Source organism: Lissotriton helveticus, chromosome 4_1 (assembly GCF_964261635.1).
Source record: "Lissotriton helveticus chromosome 4_1, aLisHel1.1, whole genome shotgun sequence".
NCBI lineage: Eukaryota > Metazoa > Chordata > Amphibia > Caudata > Salamandridae > Lissotriton > Lissotriton helveticus.
In genome coordinates this window covers 715411710-715436091 of record NC_136063.1, presented here as the reverse complement: position 1 = coordinate 715436091, position 24382 = coordinate 715411710, and the positions used below count along the sequence as shown (strand labels likewise).

The window sequence follows — 24382 nt, the reverse complement described above, 5'->3', positions numbered from 1 at the left end:
AGACACAAGAAGGCAGGGCGCAAATTCAGGATATATGACAGGATCTACTGGCAGGAGCCGGAGGTCGGCGGAGGCGGGAACTCACGCGGCCATCTTGGTTGCTATCGTAGCTCCTCCTCATCCTCTACATTCTTCAGAAGATATTCAAATGGCTCCCCCAAAGCTTGAGACACATCATCACCCAGGCACTAATCTCCAGCTGACTGGACTACGGCAACGCTCTCTGCGCAGGGATCACATCTCACCGCCTCTAATGACTATAGACCATAGAGAACGCCACACCCAAACTCGTACTGGATCACCATAGACGGATTCATATCACCCCCCCTCAGGGAACTCCACTGGTTCCCTGTACAGAAAGGATGCCAATTCAAGCTCCAGACCCATGCGTACAAGGCCCTACATAACTGTGGACCTGCCTACTTGAACCACTGCCTGGCCTTCCATCAGTCCACCAGAAACCTCAGCTCCACATCCCTTTCTCTAACACTCACCATGCATCTGACGTAGCAGATGCAGCGGTTGCTCCTTCTCTTACCTAGCAGCAAAGACATGGAACAAACTACCCTTTCATCTACGGACCTCCCCATCTAGTTGCCCTAAGTCCCTAAAAACCTAGCTATTCAGCTAATCAATGGACCCTGCCAGGACCTGAATACCCTCATGGTAGACAAGCAGCACTCTACAAATCTACTGATTGATTGGAGTGGGGTGGAGTGGAGTTGGGTGGGTAAATTGGGGTGTGGAATATTGGAGTGGGGTAGATTGGAGTGTGGTAAATTGAGTTGAGTGGAGTAGATTGAAGCGGAGTAGACTGGGTAGATTGTAGTAAAGTGCTGTGGGGTGGGATAGATTGGGGTACATTGGAGTGGGATAGTTTGGAATGGATTTGGGTAGATTGGAGTGGGGGAGATTAGAGTGCAGTAAGTGGCATGGAGGGGTGTAGATTGGAGTGGTGTGTTGTGTCTTGGAGTGGGTGGTGTAAATTGGAGTGGTGTGAAGTTAAGTGGTGTGATGTGTCGAAGAGTGTCTTAGAGTGGAGGGTCGTTGGGTGGAGTAATATGTTGTACAGTGGAGTAGAGTGTTTTAGAATGGAGTGGCGTGGCATAGGGTGGAGAAGGGCATAGAGTGGAGTGGAGTGGCGTAGTGTGGAGTATGCATGGTGTGGTGGAGCACTGCTATTGCAAACAACGCGTTTTCAATTGAAATGACCATTGCATTAGCCCCAAAATATGGTTATAGTGCGAACAAACGATAATGCTTGCAAATATCATCACCTAGGGTATTGATGTGCTTTGATCATATTCAAGTATTTGTTTCCACCAAACTTTAGAATTGCAATAAAATCTGCTTCATTTGTACTAATTCTGATATGTGTGCTAGAAGAAAGTACATCCTACACCCTCTCCTCTTACATGGATACTCGGCAGGATTGACAGATACATTCTCTGATTGTGAAGTCTGAGAAAGAAAAGTTCCCTCGGAAAAGAGAATTTGACATTTGACCTCTGTCTTTGAATGCACAGCAAATGTGACAAGATAGGAACAATATTTAAAGACCCGTTTAAAGAAAGCAATTTTATGTAATAATACTGAAAACAAGAATTGGACAAAAGGACGAAAGCTCAAGCTGGACTTCCACCTACAGCAAATAAACCCAGCAGACAGAAAGCCAGAAAATGTGAGTTATAACCCCCAAAGCCAATGGTAAGCAACAGGGAGAATGAATTTCTAGGTCAGCTTTCTAAATGTCCCCAAGATGTCTTCAGCAAACTAGAAAGCTGTGCTTTCTGGTAGGCTTCGTCCTAAAAAGCAGCCACAAACTGCAAACAGTTACTATCAATACATGTTCTTCTACATCAATTTAATATATAGTAAAACTCTAACTGAAGACCTCAGTGGATGACAGTTCACAACTACGAGTCAACAAAAACTTGACATGTTTCCCAATATATCTCTGAACTTCCCAAAGATCACATAAGACCTGAGGTCAGGATGTGGCACAAAGCAATATAAGGGGGACACCCCAATGGAATAGCAGTGTCACAAGTAGAGCTGGGCTGCCATTCCCTGTAATATAGGTAATCTTCAGCTTTACAAACACCAATGACATCCCTGGCCTTAATTACAGAAGCAAAAGAAAAACACAATCACCGGCCGTTAAAAGCAATTAAGGTGATTTCAAGAGTAAAAATGTTACAAATATTCTACAATTTCCTTGTCATGTATAAAAAAACTAACAATGGTTCTCACTGTCCTTGTGCATTAAATCTAATAGCACCACTTGGTGAACAAGATATTATTGGAGGGTTTGTGTTTCTTCTTTCCAACCTTGCCCAAGATGGTGTTAGAAACCCAGCACCATAGAGACGACATTTAAGGCAACTTCTGTTTATAACAATATCTATGCAAAGCAATGTAAGCACCTGTATGCATAGTTGTGACTATTCTTATACTCTTCGCAACACTAACTTTTCCCAAATAGTCCAACCTACAACCAATACTTCTCAACTATACAGTTTAAAGGAGCCTGGGAACATGATAAAATCAGAGCGCACAGTGCCTTTGTCTAGTCTATATATACTGAGTCACTACTTACTCGACAACACAGAATACTCCTTTGGCCTCACAAGGGGTATAGAAGCACTGTATAGACCCTAAAGCAATACAATACAACATTTTATGGATAATGCAATCTGTGTATGTGAACTACCACTAAAATGTCTAGGGTGCAAAACCTGCATCCACTTTGCCCTTGCTAAACAATGAAGCAGCTCCGGGTTGCAACTCAGGTCTGGGTTTGGATGTTCCTTTAAATTGGTCCAGGGACTCCGAAATCACAGACTGTTGTTGAGTAGGTTGAATATGGTTCCTGAAATAGTGCAGTACCCTCGAAAATATATTTAAGCAGATACTGATCAAAAGGAATTAAAATAAACGTAAGCCAATGGTGGAAGGCTGCCATGTTGTAGATATACATTTTATTAAAGAATATTATCTTACAATGTGCAGAAAAATGCAACAAATTGAAATCTAGTTCTTCCTGGTGGTGATAGACAATCTTATAGGTGAAAAACTGATAATTCAAGCGTAGAAATAAACGGGAAGTGAAATACATTATTGTCCAATGACGCACGGCTCCTTTGATGTACCCAAGAAAACATGTTAAAACATGCAATAATAAGACATCTTTCACCAAGCAATGTAAGAGTGCAATTTTAACCATAACTTTAAGGGAATGCATATTATCGTACTAAGTCCTTGCACTAAATACCTTTTTACATCTGAAAGCCCTATACAGCAGGTATTATTTATTTTACCTTAGTGGTAGTTCATCAAACTAAGTGACTGTATAAACCTTTTGGTATTCAAAGCTGCAATACCCCAAGTAACAGGCAAATATATGAAGTCTTCCAACTGCCAGCTCTCCTAGACAATCTGACACTTTTTGAAATGTAATTTGCTTCAGCCTGCCATCTCTGCAACTCAAGTATTCACGTTTGAATTTTTAAAGGACTTTCCCTCTTGCCAATATATCACTTACTAACCCATCAAATCCTCTCCTTGCTTAGTATATCATAATTTCTAGCGCTAAATATCTCACTTTCCTCACTACAAAAATATTGGTAATGTCTTCTATTTGAAAAAAAAGAAATATAAACCACATGGGCTGGATTACATAACTTACCTCTATGTATATGTAAGATGATATGTTTTTAGACACAGGCTAACAACGACAGTTTAAACACAAGTTGTCAACAGGAGTACATTTCTCAAAATATAAGTTTGATTTATGTGGCAGATTCAGTCATTTATTTTACCCATGTAGCTTTGGGGGATTTTGACAGTTAAAATGTAGTTTTTATTGACAAATGCAGTGGCTCGTGCCTCTGGGAGGTCTGGGGCACATACGCCTGCTGAGCGCAAACAAAAAAGTCAGATTTGATTCCTTCAGGAAGTTGGACGGGGAATCATAACCAGTGTAACTCTAACCCGAATCCCATTGCATTGGGGAAATCACGTGCAGTCAAACACTCTACAGGAGCGAGGGCCGACCAGAACAATGTAGGACTCTACCGGGGCTCCCGACATTCACCAACTGCATGAGAAAGTGAACAGATAACACTCACAACTACAGGCACACCACTAAAGAGGCCCACAAAATGAGTGAAAGCAAGAAACAAGTGGAAACCTGCTAGTACTGCCCTAAATTCAAAGAAGCAAATTGCCATTGTCAACTGTTTACACAGCCTCTCTATCTAAACTTTCTAATATTTTTGGTATGTATGAATTCCAATTTGTGATTCAGTAACATGTTACCGTATCACAATTTGGAGTGAATACATACTGATTCAGTGTTAGGAAGGGGCGTGTTTAGAAAGTCCCTTCCTGAAATGAATCGCAGCAATATGTAGGAATGTTTTGTGACCAAAATGAGATCGCAAAACATTTGCAATTTGCCACTTAATAAAGTAGGTGGTAACCCATTCACGAACCGGCAGGAGTCCCCACCAAACCCCTTCCCCTTTGTGAATGTTCGTAAAAATGTTTTTTTAAGAGGCGGCAGTGGTCCCAAGGACCACTACCTGCTCTTAAAAAATGAAAAGAAAACTTTGAAGTTTTCTTTTTTAAAAACAGCTTGGTTTCCTTTAAGGAAAACGGGCTGCATTTAAAAAAAACGATTGCTTTATTTAAAAGCAATCACATACATAGTGGCCTGCTGACTCCAGCAGGCCAGCATCACTGCGATTTTAGCTATTCCTAATGGGTCGCAAATTACGACCTGCCTCATTAATATTATTATTTGCAGAGAATTGCAATTAGGTAATCGCTATTTGAAATAATGATACATGTGGCCCATAGACACTGAATATTTGTTTGGCCTTATAACACATTGACATACACAAGACATCGCCAATGACCGGTGAAGTGATACAAATATATAGATATAGATGCATACTAGTAGATCGATAGCTAGGCACCAAAATAGAATGAAGGACAAGCAGATAGGTAGACGCAAGGCACACCACACTTCCATCCTTCAAAGCAACACTTATTCTTTGTACCTTTTTCATGTGAATTTCTAAACAGGTATCAACACTACAAAGTCAGCTATCAATAACATGCTTACTTGTCAGTATTTTCCAGGTCTTCTTTTCATCATCATAGTACTGCACCAGATTGCTGGGTAGCCGGTCTGGCCCAGGAGGCAATCCACCAACCAGCAACAACATTTTCTTGTTGGATCGAATTCTTCACCCAAAAAAGAAGGAGAAACTGTGGTAAATAACCTCAGACATAGAGTGCAGAACTGATTACAGAAGAACCATGTAAAACCAAACACAACCTTGTACTATTATTCTCTGTATTCCCTTTTCCTTTTCCCCCTTGCCAGACCTATGGCTTGTTTTGAGGAAGGAAGCAGGAAAATGATCAGGAAAGCTGAACATCCTTCTACTTGCGGAATAATATGCTCCCTTTTATGCAATTTGTTAGAGGTTCGTTTTGAATGACCTTTTTCTTATATTATCCCTTTAAATCATCCCTTTTTTTACAGTTGACTACACATGAAATACTCTGGAGTTGTAGTAAGGTTAAGCATTAAAGTTGCATGTCAAAAATCTTATTAGTCAAAATCATTATTATGAGCCATTCTACACTCAAAGAACCTTGAAAGAATTAAGGTTATACGTCGCGTGTGAGAGCCAACTCCCTCCTCAGACAATGAAGTGCACATGCATGAATAGTAAGTGTGTGATAAAACTTGCAGATTAAGGTCTACATGCATGCACTTCTGCCATTTTGTTAATTTACCACGGTTCCCTATTTTTAACACAGCTCCTTACCCTCCCTTGACATTCTTGACCCGCGCCTTGGCGGCTGCCTCAGCACCATGAGCGCGCGGAGACCGTACTGTTGCTTAGACCCTCTCCAGAGTTGGGACCTGCCAATGTGAGGCACTCATAAGGCCGTGTGGACCCACTCAGCTGTGAAAAGTCACTCTAAATTCCTTGCCCGTGTTTTACTTTCGCCCCATTTCCCCCGGGGGCACCTTCTGTAAGGAGAGACGGCCCACTCCTCATGAGCTGGAAATCCGCCGCCATTAACCGTGACAGCAATTCCCAATCTGCCTGGCAGTTCCGGAGTAGATGAGCGCCATGTCTCGCAGGCAGCTTAATGTGCGTCCCAGCCTCTAACGCCAGACCTAATGAATGCCCTCCTGTTCACGACGCTAATGGCTGCCGTAGACCTGTGACTCAAACGGGTAGGCCGTGAGACCCCAGTCACACATAGTACTTTCAGTGACAACTCTGCCAGAATATAGCACTATTATAAAAGCTCTGCGCTCCAAAACGTTTGGAGCACAATATTTAAAAGACATAAGACATTCAGTCCAAAGTATGTCCAACATATGCAGTACACAATATGTTGATCTGGCGTCACTTATCATATCTGTATATATAATTTGGTTTTCAAAATGGGTAGCCTTTTTTCAGACTCGCAATTTTCAGCCTTTAATTAGTAGCTGCAGTTTTTTTATGACACCTGACCATGTTAACTACCCGCCCCAAGACCTTTCTCTGCTCCATGATGTTGGTTGGTGGACATCCTGGAGGAAGAAACTGTGATTCTGGAAGAAGGACCCTCCCTCTATCACCGGCTGGTGCCAGTGGAGGATGGCGTGACAGTGTGGCATTGGGCCTTGCTACGGAAGTACTGCCTTGTCGTGAGTGTATCTAGAATATAAACTGCAATACAGATACTTGAAAGAATGAAGAAACATTTCTAAATGGATTATATGGGACTGCATCTTCTGTGCTGTAAACAGAAAAGTCTGCATTTAAATATTAAACTTCGTGGAAAAAATCATGCTGACATATGGGACGTATAATGTCCACCAAACATGGGTGTAAGTCAGGAAGTGATGTGCGGATGGGCTTTGTGCAGGAGTGTGGGGAATCAGAGCCAGGAACAGGACAAATGGCTGCCATGTGGCACTAGTTCCGACCCCTATCAAATCTTGTGCCCTCCTGTGTTAGTTGGAAAATGTCCTCACTGTTGCAAACCATGTTTTTCTTAACTACAGGAAACTGTGCACTGTATGGCTACCCACATTTAAAAAAAAATGTAGATTTTCGAGCGGACTAGCTTTGAAACTTTCAATACCCCATCAACTGTGTATCCGAGGAACTTCGCAATGATCATCAGAGTGGGTAGTTATTAAGGAGTTTTTTAATCGGGAATCCTCGTTGGAGGGGTTACCAAATTAGGGCAACACTAGATATCTTGAATACTTGTACTTGAGGCGCAAGAGTTATTAATGACATAACAGTGTGATGCACACCCAAGTGAGGTCATATTTCTGTGAAAAGCGAGATACACAAAGTTAATAGATAGTCTAAAAACTTGTCAAGGGCTCTCATCTATGTGCTAGATAAAATAATCTACTTATCAATCTGATCAAATGATAGGAATGACCACAGTGGGTCCATAAGTGTGATCAAACACTAAAAAACATTCCATTCTACATTATGTATCAGACACAATGATTTACACCAGCAACCACAGTGCACTACAGGGTCTTTTGCTACTCATCCCGCCCCTATGCTAATCCACATTTGCCTCCCAACACTACCTACAACGTCATTTCCGCTCTTACTGTGTTGACAGTTGGCCTTCTGCCTGCCCAATGGTTCCTAAGACCCTATCCATGCCTGTGGGAGGTGCTAAGCTGGGTGGCCCCAGATACTACACTACATCTTGGTATTATACTCTTCAAGAACACAGCAAGGTGGCTGTACAAGTATTCTGAACTTTGAGAAAAACTGTTTGGTACATCTGTTGCCTGTGGATTATTTTAAACAGTAAAAAGCTAGATATTTTTTAGGCTAATGCGTTTATGGGGTTTATGCTTTTAATGTTCTCGATATAGTTCTGAAAGTCTTTTTTTCCAAATCTTCCCCTTTTTGCTGGAATGGTAAATAGGTTGGCAGAGTGAAATTATAAAGTTTCTGCCTCTGGTCAATAGGCCTGAGGTTCAAATGTTTTTTGGGCAGAAACATGGAAATACACTAATAAACCAAAGATAAGATCTAAGAATCCGGATTAGATTAAGAGGTCATGGGTCATAAATAAGTACCAGGTTTATATTTAATGGTCCCCGTTCCAGTCGGTACCATTGTGCTGGTAACTTATGAGGGTGTAGTTTATGAATCTGTTCTAAGGCACATAGGCCCATATTTACAAATATTTGACGCCCCTCAGAGAAGCAACTAGAGTTACTGCGCTGCCAAGGATAAAAGAGAGAAAATTGCATCATATTTACTATATATACGGTGCATTTTTTCAATATTTTTTCTCTCCCACCGTTTGCATACTTTTGATTGCCATGTGCCACCGCTGACACTCTTTTAAAAAAAATATATAAAAAAAAAAATTCTTGCATGTTGCAAACAGCAGAAACATACAGTCATCATAACAGTAACTTCTGTTGCGTGAATTACAGTTAACATGGGCAGTGTATTTTCAGCACCAATGTACTCCCTTGAATGACCACAAAACAACACATCAAAATGGTGACCCTTGTGTCATATCTTTGGTTAAAGATCATTATGACCGGGTAAGAATATGTTTAATCTAGTGATAATTCCCATGTGTAATGGTGGCGGTGTGGCTGGTGGCTGATGGTGTGAGTACAGGTATGTTGTCCAACAGGCCAAACCCATGATACACTGCAGACACTCTTGTGCAATAGTGCAAGGATGTGTGTGCTCTCTAAAGCGTAGGTTTGCACTGGAGGGAGACATTTCCAATGAATAAACTATCCCTTAAAGCTTTCCCCAGTTTGTTTGTGGGTTGTACAATGCGAGACACATGTACATTTCGGAAAATAAGAAGAAAAGAAATGAAAGATTTCTCCTTGTTATGCTTACCTCGAGGAGGCGTAAGGTTTTGGCACAAATCCCTTTCAACAAATGTTCGTAGATAGGGATTTGAATCAGAACTAATGGGTGGTAGGATTGGACTGCCCAGGTACCACCCACAGAACTCCCCCAAGCCCTCCTTGTGGCAAAGTAGCACATAGATCAACTTTGCTTCATTTTGGGATACTTTCCAACACAAATCCTGGTTTACGTTGGATAGTAAATCCCAACCCTAATCTGTGCATGGGGTTTGCCTCACTTTTGTGTCGCCAACCCAGCACAAAACGTTAGTAAATCTGGGCCCAAGTTTGGAATATATTGGGTGTGGATGTAATAGTCAAATATACGGTCTAAAATATTTGTGGCCCGATTCAAAAAGAAAAATGCAAATCTATTCCCATACATTTATTCATGCTGTTGGAGTGAATTTACCTTTTTCTTGAAATCACAAAATATGCAACTGTTGCAGTTTCCCAAGTAGAGTTCCAAAATTCATTTATGAATTCCCACTTAAGCCTATGTGGGCATCTTTTTGCATGCATGGTTTTACATAGTATAAACTTACAACTCGGTAACTGTGAAAACTAAATGTTATTCTACATGCCAATTTTCAATCCTTGGAGAAAATATTTCTCCTTAAGCAGATATCTCCTCCTCCACACCCATACCAATTTTAGGTGTATTCTCTCCCCATTTACGGTTTGAGCATGGATCTACTTTTTCCCTTAACCTGAATGAATCTCCTTCAGTATACAGCTTAAGAATATGCATAGGAAAGGTTTGCGAGTGCCCACAAGCTTAGGAGTTTGTTGGGGGTTCAAAAACTTTCCAGGGCTTCCTTGTCCTGGAAGGGCCAATCCCTGCCTGAGGGAGCAGATTTTGTGCCTTATTATTTTCCACCATACAGATGTAATATTATGTAGGAGTAAATCAGCACACTAGTTTATAGTTTTCTTTTGTGATTACAGTGTGCCATACGAACAGGTATCCTGGTACAAAGATACTCTCTTCTGCTGTCCTTGAAAATCACATAATTATCCATGGAGCAAAATCTTTTCTTGACTAATTGTTGTTTGCACTATGCTAGCTGAATCCATATGAAATATGTCTGCTCACAATAGCAATGAGTAAACATCACAGTATATTCACATACGGAAGAACATGCAGAGCCCTAAAGTTAAAGAAAAAGGTGGAAGTGACAGCGTAAACCCTGAAGCTGACTTTAGTCCTCAACAGGTAACCTGGAATCTAGTGTAATGTTTATAGTGGATACAGATAGGGCAGAGTCAAGCTGAATGTGGCAGCTATGTTTGGCTCCCTGGTGTCTTTGTCTTGCATTTTTAGATCTCACCTGCATGAACATGTTCTACATATGATCTCTAGCTTGCAAGACTCCTGTATTCTATAATGAGTGTGGAACCAGCCCATTACTTGCCATTAATTTGCAGCATTGTCACTCTTCTTTGCGGACTTCTAATTGGGCTACACTTGACATGTGTCACTTCCTTTTCTTTCGGTGACACATGGACCAAGCACAGATTAAATACATTTAATTTGTGTCCCTCTGCTGGCCATCCCCTGCATGCACTATGATTCAGGTACGGTTTCTTTTTTGATGTGGTAAACGCTGGCTGCGTCATAGCACTTTTTTTTTATCTTCCCCCATCCACCCCATCCTGTTTCTTCTCATCCCTTCTATTTGCCCCTGTTTCTTCTCTGCCTAACACCCCCATTCCTCCCTCCCGTCCATGTTTCTTTTCACCATTCCAGAAGAAAAAAAAATTGCAATGAATCTGCCAGCACTGGCTGCTTCTTAGTGCTTTTTTTTGTTGTCCCATTACCCACCTGTTCACCCCAATTACCACAACTTACCCACCCCTTGCTATCCATTCCCACCGACCCCTTGGGTACCCACCACACCGAATGCCAAAGTGAATTGACACTTATTGGCTTTTCCAATGCTTTTTTAAAAGTTGGGTCTATCTGGAAAGAGACAATTGAAGAATTCTAGTTTCTGCCACTTTCCAGCTTCTCTCATTTTCCAGACTTCTCAGAATGATGTTTGAAACGTGTTTTCTCTTCAAAACATTAGCAAGTAAACATATTTAGCAAAAGAACTGAGTTGTACTGAGTGTTTTTCTTATAGTTTAGCACTTTTAAAACTGTGTCAAATAAGGTCAAACATCAAAACATAGCATGCAGAATATTTGAAGATTGCTTAAATCAAAGTTTGACTTCCTAGAGTGTTATATCCTATAGATGATGCAGTCTTTGACTGCCCTTACCCAAGTCCTCTTTAAAAGTTTTTACAACTCTTTACCAAATTCTCCTCTCCTTCATCTGCCCCTCCTCCTTATCACGCTACACTCACCCTCGCCTTAAAATAGAAAGCATATTTTTAATGGCACAGAAAATTCACTTAGCAAAAGATTGTGAATACAATTAAAGAGATCCTTGTAGTGTAGGCTGTACCACCCCAAGGCAAAGGGCTTCAAATCTCTATTGTGTCTCATCATCATTAGAACATTGGAATGTTGGCAACTCCATTGAAAACAATGGAGCCGGGCTTCTAATGGCCGGTAGAAGCCCGGAGCTCCAACATTACAAAGTACTTCTTCACAGCTGTTGCTGTGAACAAAGGCCTCAAGAAGCCTGAGGGCATTTAAATTCCTAGTGGCGGAATGCTCTTATAACCTTATAACCCTCTGTAGTCAGCCGGCCTATACTGGCATTAAAATCTTGCTCTGTTATTAAAGGCCCTCTCCTTTGGCTCGGGCCTTTAAGAATGGAGTGGGCCTTTATTGGCGGTATAGACCACTACGGCCGGCTATAAGGTTATATTATGACAACACAAAACATAGGAAGGATGTCTACTAGCTGCTTTTTCTAAAAGGCATTATGCAAGCAATCCGCATGTCAACAGCTAAAACTAACTTTATGAAATTTGTAAGAAATACTGTGTATTAGTATAGAACGTACTAAGGATATAGGAAATTACCTCCATCGTCTTACTTCACCTAACACAAGGCAGCGATGAAACACTCACCTTGTGATACATTAAATGTACTTGGTGCTCTTATGTTGTCCAGGGTAAGGATAACGTCTGAGTCACAAATCCCTCATTTATATTTCAAGGTCAATGGTAAACAACAACCTGAAATGCATTCTTATTTCCAAGATATTTCTGAATTCAAGAAATGCAAGCGAACTGATTTAGGGTTCACTTTAACAAGATCACTGACTCGGGTTTCTAAAACTAAGGTGTGTGCAATTCAATATTCTGGAAATCAGTTCCCCATGGGAATTAGAGGTAGAAAACTGAGACATGTGCAGGCTTTGAAATAAATACAAGGAAACACTACTAAGCTATATACTTTACATTTGTCCAGTACTCAGTAATGAAAAATGTGAAATCACATTTTAATACAAGATGGGGCATAACATCTTGTGTGCTTAAATTCCCCCTAACCACAGTTGGTTGCCAGATTGGTAAAGTATATTAGTCAAGTCAAATGAGTACTATTTAAACGTTAAAAAGCCTTTGTCTGCATATGTACATTGTAGAACTATTTTTATGAGCGCCTTGTGTTTGCAATAGGTTGGCAGACTGTAAAGTTTTACAACTCTTTAAAAAATAAAGCTTTATCAACCCGTATGTTTTATTATACCGTATATATTTATGTATTCTAACAATTTTTGCTAATAAGCAATGCATTTGATGCTGATGAAGATAACATTGCCCATAGATTCTAATGGTAAAACAACCCTATCATTTTCCTACATAAACAATAAAATAAAACTGTGAAATAACCTCTGGTTTATTTGGAGTGCAGTATTTTAACGGTTCCATATTTTCTTCACTAAATAAATGGATGTTTAATTTGAAAGATATACGTCTAAGTGGAGACACTGTATTATGTGCTAATACCGTGTCACAGGGAACATGAGTCCCAGACCTTCTACCAACTTCTGGTTTGAGCTTTGCCAAGCTATCAGTGGAGAATTAAGGGTGCAAAGAGATCATCTGGTCAGTCCAATTTGTGTATAACAGTGAGGCCTAACAGCTGGAACGGTCAACCTCGAAGCTGGGGAACCGTATTTGAGTCTCGGCAGGGGAGCTCAACTTCCTGTTATTCTGGGCAAATTACTTAATCTCCCCGTGCCTAGCATAAATGAATGTGTCTGTCAGTAACACAACTGGTGCTCATGTAAAGCGCTCTGATATTTTCGGGTCTAGTTTGTGCCATATAAAACGCAGGGAAAAAAACACAGAATAGAAACCCAACAGTTGTACCCGGGACAGACACTGTCCCATAACGGTGGACTCACTAATGAGCCAGAGAAAATGCTGCACACAACTGTAAAATACTTTTTTATTTACCAGTAGTCTGTATGGTTCTCTCAGTAGTAATAGAAGAAACAGAGGGTTTATTGCAACCATTGAATAGAGACCATAGGTGTATGATTGTTTAACTGCCCACGCCTTTACAACTTTCGTTATGTGTATGTTAAAGTAACCTACAGAAGCAATTCTAATGTGGTAACAGACTCTATTGTATCTGTAGGTTCTTGTAGAACTTCCCTGAACACCTCCCATTGTAAGCAATGCAAATCACAATCTCATTCAAGATGATCGAATTTCTGGATCAATAACAGAGAGAACCGGTCTTTTATTTAGAATGAAGAGTACCTCGACAACAGACTATAAGTGGACGCTGTAGAGAAATGGATTTACAGTCTAAATGTAGACTGTCCTCTCCAACCTTCAGTTTCAAGTTCGGTTTAATTTGATTGATTGAGCGCCGCACATCTAATGTGTTCCATAATTGGTCAAGACAATGCCAGTAACCACGGTATGACAGAAAGAAGTTCAGTGCTGTGTTTAACAGTTATACCACTGCCATGAAAAATCTTTTAAAGAGGCCAGGGCTCAAGATCGCCGGTTTAAGGGGGAAAACAATAGCTCTTTCAAGATATGAAAACCTAAGACTCACTTTTCCAACCTCCAAACTCATGGCCCTGTTGGTGCCATGGGTGAAACACCAAGACATGCCCTTGCATACTATGTACACTGACCATGAATTTATTTCAAACCAGAAACCCAGCCTACCAATCCGAGGACATAGTTGGATACATAACCAGCTGCCTCCTCTCCACCATGAATGCAGCTTCGAGTATGACAAGGGCCACCACTTCTCAGTACTGCTACAGTTTGAGCTTCTCATTTCGTAATTCACTCAATTTTGCTGATTTTACACACTTGCGGTTACAATCTGTTGTAAGGCACAGCCTTTATCATGTTTCATTGTGCTTAAGAACAAGGAGCCAGATGTACAAAGCATTTTAACCCTTGCAAACGTCCAGACCGGGAAAATGTTTGGCATGTACCAACCCTATTTTGCGAGTCGTTAACCTATTACGAGTTAAGGGCGTTCCTTCCTAATAGTGAGTTGCACTGGTATGTAGGAAGGTTTTGCAGCCGGGAATGCAGGTGCAAAACATTTGCAGTTACCACCAACTTCAAATTGGTGGTAATCCATTCGCAAACGAGTGAATGTGGGCGCCAACATTTTTTAACAGTAGGCAGAGGTCCGACGGAACACTGCCTACTCTTAAAAAATGAAATGGCAGCTTTTCATTTTTTTTTTCAAATGCATCCTGTTTTCCTTTCAAGGAAAATGGGCTGCATTACAAAACAAAACATTGCTTTATTTAAAAAGAAATCACAGAAATGGTGGTCTGTTGAACCCAGCAGGCCACTATCCCTGTGATTGTAGTCCTTCAAAATGGGTTGCAAATTGCGACCTGCCTCATGAATTGAGACAGGCCCATTTGCCACACCGACCCACTGTGCGTCACTAATAGTGTCGAACACCCTGTTGGACATCACAGTTTGCGATTTCGTAATAGCGAATCGCTAAAATTCGCTATTAGGAAATCGCAAACACACGATTTTGTACATCTGGCCCAAGGTCCTTATTATTATTATTATGCGTTCTTATATAGCGCTCGATTACCCGTAGGCATCTCGGCGCTTGCCTTGGGAACCCGTCCTGGCTTTTTCCCTGTGAGATACCCGTACTGGGCATCCCCAAGGTGAAAGCCAGGCATCCCGCCGCGGGGGGCCGTAGTGGAGATTAAGCAGCTAATGCCCAGAGCTGCAGAGTGTGAACCCGTGATTCGAGTAGGCACCGAAACGAGAATTATCGAGTCCGTGGATATTTGGGCTCAAGACCCTGGCGCGTCGGGAATTGAACCCTGGTCCCGGGTCTGACCTCTGCTTCAGGGTCTGCCTCCTCTAACCAGTGAGCCACACTTCTCCACCTTAGAAAACTATAAGCCTGCTGGGCCATTTGTTGTCATCCCTGTTAAACCACATCAAATGTCCACAGACCTGGTATTAAATAAAGTTTTTGAGGTGTGAAGTGGCGGAGTATAAATGCTTAAGGAAGTCTTGCGGCCACATTCCAGGTTGCCCTGTCATATCTAGTGCTAAGACACCCTTAAAAATATTGAGTTTGCGCACTGTGCTTGGTCATCTGTGTGCCTCATTATATCTGCAGAGCAAAAGGAAGAAAAACACACAGAGACGGTTTTGCAACTAATTTGCACACAGTATGAGCGTTGTTACATAGTTTTCAATTCGTAATTTCCTCCAGATAGGACCTTGAAGACATGGTCACTCTAACGCTATGTAATGAGAAGAATTTGTCCTTATCCCTTAAGGGTCGCACAATGAAAAGCTGGACGCAAAAATCGGTTTCCTACCATTTAGCCCAATTTAGAATGAAGCCGTTAACATGCCGGCAAAAAAACCTCTTAGCAGTTTGGTGGCAAGTATGTAAAGATGCTCAGTTTTGCGAGAAAGAATAAGGTGTACCTATTAGCATTATATTCTGATAATAAAATCTCATCCAACTATGGTAAAAAAAAGGTTTCAAACTACACATTATGCAAGACATGGAGGTAATGATTGTTTCAAAACACCAACAGCATATGAAGGATGCTCGAAAGTTAATATTCAGAACATCAGTTTTGATACAATACAAGGCAGGAGCAGAGTCATTAGAAACGCTGATAAAAGGGGTGGTGCAGTCGTCATGGATTATAAAGATTACAGAGAGAAGATTTTCAATCAGTTTGCAGGTAGCGCGCACTGACTGCTGCGGAGACTGGACTGAGGGCGGTGTATGTGCTGTTAAAGATGGCATCGGGCACAAAAAAAATGGGGCAGATCACAAACCATTGTGGTGCTATTTCATGTCCATGGTGGGAAATTCAGGCATCAAACACCTTTTATCCCAGAACCCTGAGAAAAAAAATTCTGGAAGTGCTAACATGTGACAAGAACGTCGGTGCACATTTGCTGTGTGGAATTGTGTGACGATGGGGATGTATTCCGTCGTGTTTTGAGTTGCTGTGTTTTTGTGCCGTTGTTGCCATGTGATTTTACATTGTGCTGCATTGTGTTCCATTCTTTTTTGACTATTTGGTCAGAAAAGCTGTATCATATTTTGTGATGTTATGTTGCTTTGTGTATGGGATTGTGTTATGCTCTGTAGTTTACTTTAAATATATAAACAAATGCTACTATAGTACCAGGAAAAGCAGAACATGCCTTGAAAGTTCCTACCACAAGCAACAAGTTACCAATGTCTATGGTGGTAAAATAGCACTGATCAAGCTCTTCAACTACTTAAGAAACTGGACAGCCCAGAACTGTGGCAGAGTATGGGTCTTAACCAGTACTTAAGTTGAGCCGGTGGTTTCCGGTACTCAGCCCAGGCAGAAAATCCTCAACACTGGCGCCGTTAAGGACACATTAGTATATGGGAGGCACGGGGAGATTACGTGATTTGCCCAGAATCACAGGATGTTGAGCTGACATCCGAAACTGATTCCCCAGCTCCGAAGTTGGCAGCTCTGGCCATTATGCTACATCTGCTCCCTACTTTCATGGTTAGTAGTTGGTTCTGTTTTAGGCGGAGCTAACAGGAGAAATGGGCTGGTGCAAGTTGCCTCCTAACGAGAGCCCCCGCACTTATTTGTTTTACAAATTAACCACTGGTCCTAACTTTGCGATCCCAGGCCTTGCTTCAGGTGATACGGCCTCTAGAGGTAGGAACAGCTTGATGTCTACGAGAAGCTCTCCTGGTTTGATAAGATTAACACTGCCAACAATTCAGAAGAATAAACGTTTTTCAATCAGTCAAGCATCTACTCACCCCCCTCCTTGCACCCAAACTTCTCTCATCTCCTGCTTTCCAAGGATCTTTGAAACATCCTTGTTGTCTTTTCCACATTACAATTATATGTACACAAAACAGCATCCGACCACTTGTATGCCGTTTGCCTACATCTCCTTGTCATTATGCAGTATGAGCCTCACCAAAGTTTGGCGGCCTTGCCAAACTAATGAGACTGGGAGCAAAAAAAACAGGAATGGGGACAAAGAGTAATAACTAAAGCTATGCATGATTCAAGTACTTTTTCTTTTAGATTTAAAAGTATCCATCTATACTAGAGATTACTAAAATAAACATGTCGATTACTAAAATGGAAATGCTCATATGAATACACAGTCTACATGTCTACATTCACAGTGTATATATATATATATATATATATATATATATATATATATATATATATATATATATATATATATATATATATATATATATATATATATATATATATTTACTTTATTCAGCATTTTACAAGATTACCATAAAACTACAATTTAAAATGACAATAATATGCAGTTTACAAGAAAACACAAAAGCTATTCCGATTGCAATTCATTAAGCCCCCATCAAACCCCCACATATTACACATGATCTTGTTGGGGCTTCTTTCAGCAGGTCCCTCTTGTCTCTCTCAATTTTACTGCTAACCTCAAGAAGTTCGTGATACAGAGCAGGGTCAGGGGATCTTGGGCCATTTGTAAATATAATAGGGCCACCTTAGCATGCTTAAATTTAGCCATTTTCAGCAAACTAACTAAAAATCGGCGCCTGGGCAATGAATAAAACGGGCATAATAATACAAAATGAAGGGTATCCTGCGGAGTAATTACTATATCCATGTACTGCCACTTTCTGGCCACCACAAATACTAATACACTTTCTATACAGCTATGGGCCTGATGTTCTAACAGCTTTGCATTTGCAAAGCTAGTGCAACTGACTTTGCAAATACATAGTCACAATTTGCAATGCACACCTTCATCGAGATTTGCAATGGGCATTATGAATCGCAATGCAAGCACTGCAAACCCTTCCGAGTGGCATGGGGAAGCTAGCAGCCAAGATGCATCCCTCCCCATTTAATTTCACAAGAGCAAAGGAATGCATAAATACTTTGCAGTGCTTGATTTGTCCAAAAAAACATAAGTGCCAGGACTCTCGTCAGGAAGCCACTACAGCTTGACCACACATTGGCCCTGGCATGCTGCTGGTGATAGTAACAACAAAACTACTAACCATCACACTCCTACAAGTGTGGCAGTTCAGAATATTTCAGGCTACCAAAGCTATAAGAAGGCATAGGCGACAGGTTATTTTCATTTTTAATGTATATTGAATTAATAATTAACTGTTGTTGTGGACATCTCGAAATTAGCCAGACACCGCCACCTTGTGGCAGACTGTCACAAGCACTGGCGTTGATAATTAAGTGCTAGTGTTCAACACCGGAAACCACAGGCTCAAATTAAGTGTTGATGCTTTGCAAACATTGTGTAGTTGCGGAGTATAGAATGGCATCCCTCTGCTAAAGCGGGAAAAATTCGTAGAGTAAATAATAAAAATGTAACAGTTTACCTACACTACTTGTGCAGGCTGTAGACATCGAGAGGTAAAAATAGTGGTCTCAGAAACCAATACATGCACGCCCCATATATCGCATTCCCAACATGCTACTTTTTATGGCATTGTGACCTCGGTTCTTTTAAAAAACAGATGATGCAGTACACACATATTGTAAATGTAGATGCTTCAGAGAGAGATCTCAGCTGTTTGATACAGGCCTCTGTCCAAACATGTGTAATCTAATTCCTGCGGCCTTAATACTCATCAGATAGGCGGATTGTGACTTTTTGCAAAGGGAGAAGGTGGTCGCACTATAATGCAAAAACTTCCTCTTTTGCGCAGTTGGCCACTGTCTCACCTACTGCTGGAACCCTTAATAAAGTGCTGTATCTTGTAATGTTGCTAGATTAGGCTACATATTTCCCACAATGCTCCCGACAGCAGATGTGAAAAACTCACTGAATTGACGACCAGCAATCTGCTCAGTAAATGCACATGGAGTACTTCTGTTAGTATTTTCAGACACTGCCTACAAGCCTGTTTTTACCACGCTGAACAGTCTCTGGAGTAGACTTGTGGATGACTGGAAGGTCATGGTGGAAAAACTGTTTCTACAACAGCTGTACTGCTCTGCTTAAAAGTAGCTTTTCTTACTCTCAGCCTTCACAATAAAGGCTACCCAAGATGGAAGGGAAATGAGCTGTACAAAATGGTGTCCCAATTTCTGCCCAGTTTTGGACCGGTGCAAGTAACTCTTTAGTTATGGGATGCAGCATATGCAGAATGATTCATTTTAGTAGGGTCTTAGAATGAAGCACGCAAAGCAAATACATTCATTTGTTAAGACCATGGTCTGATCCAACATAGGATGGAAAGGGACAATCGTGATCTGTGGAAAAAGTATTAAGTAATCCATGGGCGTGGTCTTCATCTGAGGAGAATCCTCCGGTGGATTTATCTCCACTGTAAGGTTGAGGGTAGAATAGTGGAGGTACTTCCGCTACAGAATCCACCACTGGGATGAATATTCAGAACATTTACCAATTCCTCCATAAATCAGAAGAGTTTCTTTTGCCACCCAACCGAATGCCAGACACCAGGGCTGATAAATATTTGTCAACGTAGAGTATATTCATGGTACCCACACAAAAATAAGACCACCACCAACACGGTCACCCCACCAACTAATATAATAACACCTTGCCTGCTAAGGCAATTCCCGCTGGGTGCTAAACTTCATGAATTCCCATTGTTCATGACAAGGTCAACTCGTCATAAGCACAGCTCCAGTAAACTGCATGACGAGCTGACCTTGTCATTAGCATGGAAGTGGTTAGTACCCATTGTAATCTAGAAGGATGCTGGGAAAAAACTATTCACTCAATAGACACACAAATATTTTTAATAAGAGTAAAAAAGAGCTCAAGAAGATGCTAGTCTTTTTGTGGTTCAGTGTTCCACTTTGTCAGCTTTCCTCGTACACTATTTTACTTCTTGTCTACTCTAACCTTTATTACTTAGGCGCTGATGTATTGATGTAGCATCCACGACCCTCAATCATGAGAGTTGTGACCGATAAATCACCTTTTCTGCTGTACTCCCCCATTTTCTGATTCAGAAACCTTTCTGAATTGCAAAATGGGTTTGATAACCCATATCGAAGTGAAGTTTGAACGGAGAGTGTTAAGGGTGTTCCTTCCAAATTGTGAGTCGAGAAGGTATGTATCAATGGTTTGCAACTGTATTTCTGGTCTCTAACCATTTATTTATTACCTTCTCAAAAGTTGGGTGGTAACTGGTTTGTAAACAGTAAGGGGTCCCCATTGAACCTCTTCCCTTTTGGAAATCAAAGTGGCAGCTTCAGTGGGAGTTGGCAGTGGTCCCTTGGGCACTACCTGCTCTCACTGACGTTTTCCAAAATGGAAAAAAAATTTCTTTTTAAGAAACAGCCCGGGTTTCCTCAAAGAACCTGGGTTGCTTCAACAAAAAAGGTTTTCTGTTTTGAAAAGCAATCAGAGGGATGATGGTCTGTTGCACCATGAAGGAAAACATCCCTGTGATAGCAGTTCAATCATGGCCAACCTGCCTAATGAATGATAATTAGCCAGGTCATCCTGCGACAACCCTGCAAGTTATCATTTGGGAATCAACCTTTTAATACACAGGGTTGGTTTACAAAGTACTATTCAAGTAGTAAAAACTCTGGGGCCTATTATGATGTCAGTCTTAAGGCCCCCCACCGACATCGTCAGTTTCAATGCCGACTGGCTGGTTTTCAGCTGGTCAGAATTGAAACTGACTGGTCATTCCGACTGGCTTCCAATGGGCTCAAGGAGCCCATCGGCCAGTCGGAACTGGCTTGTAATCCAAACGGATGGCAGTTTACGCCGTTCGGATTACGATGCACGGGTTCCGGCAGGGTTTCCATGCCGGCCTTTCCGACATGGAAACCCTGTCGAAAAGTGTGCTTGAGGCCCCCGAGCAGGGCCCTCTTTCCTTTGTAGCCTCCGGTTGGTGGCCGAGGGGGCACCTGCGGTGCCCCCCTGTTAATCCCTCCAGTACCACACCTGATCTTTAACTCCATCAACCAGCTTTCATAACGCTCCCCTTCTGATGCACAATGGCATACGGGGGGATATAGGTGGACATGTGTTCATCAATATTATGGAAACTAGTTCTGCTGTTCAAAACGTTTTAGAATTGGACTGATGTAGCCTTCCCTTTACTTGTTTGAACTGTGTCCAGCGATTGATTGATTTTTCATAGCAGATTTAAGAAGATATAAGTCCATACCACCAGAGCAACAACTCTTTCAGACAACGGGGTTGTCAGACGAGGTAAACATCTACACTGTATAGATAGAAAAAGTTACATAATCCCTTAAGTGTTTGTGATTCCTACATCTTGCTTTAAGGCCTAGTCTAGATAAAAGCTGCAATGCCACTTGTGGACTTGAAGACATGGGGACTTCTATAATATGATCTGGTCGCTGGGTTTATACAACAGGCACAGAATTAGTAATACAAAATAATTCCTTTGATTTTGGTGCAATTTCACTTATAGAACATAGGGCCCTTTGTATGAAGGCAATTTTGCGATCGCAAACGCCATTTATGATCGCAAAATAGCTAAGTGGTATGTATGTAAGCAAAACAGCCTCGCAAAATAAGAAATCACAATTTTGCAATTCCCTATTTTGCGATTGCGATTCCTTGAATGCAATGTATGAGACCCAGAAAAAGTGCAATTTGGCTATAAGGAATCGCAAATTGCCACCAACTTCAAGTTGGTGGTAATTTTGCGATTTCTTTGAAAAATGCACTTTTTTGCATTTTTCAAAGTGCCATGTGGCACACATACATTGTCTTAGGGCATGTATGTGTGCCACATGGGCACTCATGCACATTTCAGGGGTGCAAAAGGGTGTCCTTTTGACACCCTGGCACCCTTGAAATTGCATTCTCAATTTGCGATTCTCTAATTGAGAATCGCAAATTGAGAATGTCTTCCCATTCAATCTTATGGGCCTCTAGGCCCATAGGAATGAATGGGGAGGTATTCCTTAATTGCGAATTGCAATTTGCGATTCGCAATTAAGGAATATGTAGGATTCGCAAAATTATTTGCGAATCCGACATACATAGCATTTTGCGATTCTCAAATAGCGATTCCCTCAAAATCGCTATTTGAGAATCGCAAAATTAACTTTCATACTTATGACCCTAAATCACTTGTGCTTTTTTTACTCAGTGTATTTGTTGTATTATCATGCTTTACTATATGCCTGTGTAAACAGGTATATATTTGATGTCTTTCTATTTATTTTATTTATTTTATTTTCAGGTTTGTATGGCGCTGTGAATCGATTCCCGAAGGAATATCTCCGCGCCTTAGGCCACAACCAGAGAACAGAAAGACTCGTCAACATTTTAATGAAATCGGCAAGAGATCGGCAAGAGATCAGTCAATTAGAGATTTGAAGAGGAATGTTTTAAGTTTTTTCCTAAAAGGGAAATGTTCCCTACATACTCTAATTTCCTTCGGGAGTAGGTTCCACAACTTTGGACCCGCTACCGATAGGGCTCTTCCCCCCTTTCTTGCCTTCATGGCCCTGGGAACACATAGTAGTTCCTGATCTCCTGATCTCAGGAATCTGGACGGTACATAAGGGAAAAAAAAAAAAAACAATTCTAAAAAGAATCAGGAAAGAAATCTGGCAAATCTCCACAAAGTGTTCCAGAGAGTTTCACTGTGAAAGACTGTTCAGTGCCGTCTATGCTCTTAAATACGTTACACAATTATTCAACACAAAGCAAATAAACAAACCAAGTAAACCAATCTGTACTCATACACCATGTTTGAGTCACACAGCCAGATCCTTGGGTTTTGTTTTTTTCTCCTTATTCAGCTTCTCAAGACAAAACAACAACTATTTCCCAATGTAACCAGGAATGTAATGGTACTTTCTCAACCTGATGTAATACTGATATGATACATTCCTTCTCAGGGCATCATAAGTACCTCCCTAGTCAGAACCTGAACATCCAATCCAGCGCTGGTATTTCTATGTTCCCTTTAAATCATACACTGGAACAAGCCAAATGATGTGTGCAACAGTAAAGTTTACATTGGGTCAACACCCTGTTTGTTACTCAATATTAGCGCAATACAGAATTTGAAAATGTGTTACTGTGTCAGTGGTTGGCAAGGTGACATGTCTTTCATAAATTTATTCATCAGACAAACTACACAAATAACAGCTGTAGCTTGTTTTCCTTTTGTCACCTAGAGACAAAACCTGAACAATCAACAAACATGTTAAACTACTTCACAGAGAACAGAACTCCATTTGTCAGCTAGCGGTATTCTCTAAACTTGTAGCAAATGGGTAAACTCCAACCAACAAGGTTGAGAGACAGTAACACACAGCTGTCTGCTACATCAAATTCATCAAACCTTAACAAGTCCGCAGACAAGTTATTTTTAAAGCAATCAACAAAATTATAGATTCAGAAAACTCATTGCTGTGCGGAGCTGTATAGCCCTGCCTACCTACTGGTTTCACAACTTTTCTTTGCGTAATCACATCGTGTGTAAGTAACATAAATCCTGGCTTCTCCTAAATCCCGTTCCAGTGGCAATTTACATCTTCTCCTCCACATACACAGTATTTGAGAGAATAAAGTAATTGAAAGCATCAATCATATTCGCTTGAATATTGAATCAGGGGCAAACTGCGGTGCTTAACAAAAATTGGTTACAATCACTAATTATCTTGCAATTATCATGCGAAATGAAAGACAGCATTGTGATGACCAATATGAAGAGCATTATAAATAATCATAGAGTCTTATAAGAATCAGTCCTGGATTATTGATAAAAAAATCAGAAGAAATGAAAGGCTTAATGGCATGGATGTCAATTCACCAAAATGCTGGGGTAGCTGAAGTGACATCACATGCCGCTTGACCTTCACTTTGACTCACACACACATGCTTACACATACTAACACATTCACACACTCCTGTGCACACAGCACACTATCACCCGCCAGCATGCATGCAACATACATTTAACAGTATTTTTACTTACCATAGCTTACAGATGGGTCAATTATCCAGCTAATGCACTACATTTTTTATTACA

At 41.0% G+C, this 24382-nt stretch overlaps 1 protein-coding gene across 1 annotated transcript in view; it reads right to left on the bottom strand.

Annotated features, from left to right (window-relative positions):
* KLHL14 (kelch like family member 14) overlaps positions 1-24382 on the bottom strand; it is a 165230-nt gene that overhangs the window by 117696 nt on the left and 23152 nt on the right. Inside the window, exon 3 of the mRNA XM_078685674.1 lies at positions 5132-5253. Within this exon, the coding sequence (XP_078541800.1) occupies positions 5132-5253 (122 nt within the window). The remainder of the gene's footprint in view (positions 1-5131; positions 5254-24382) is intronic.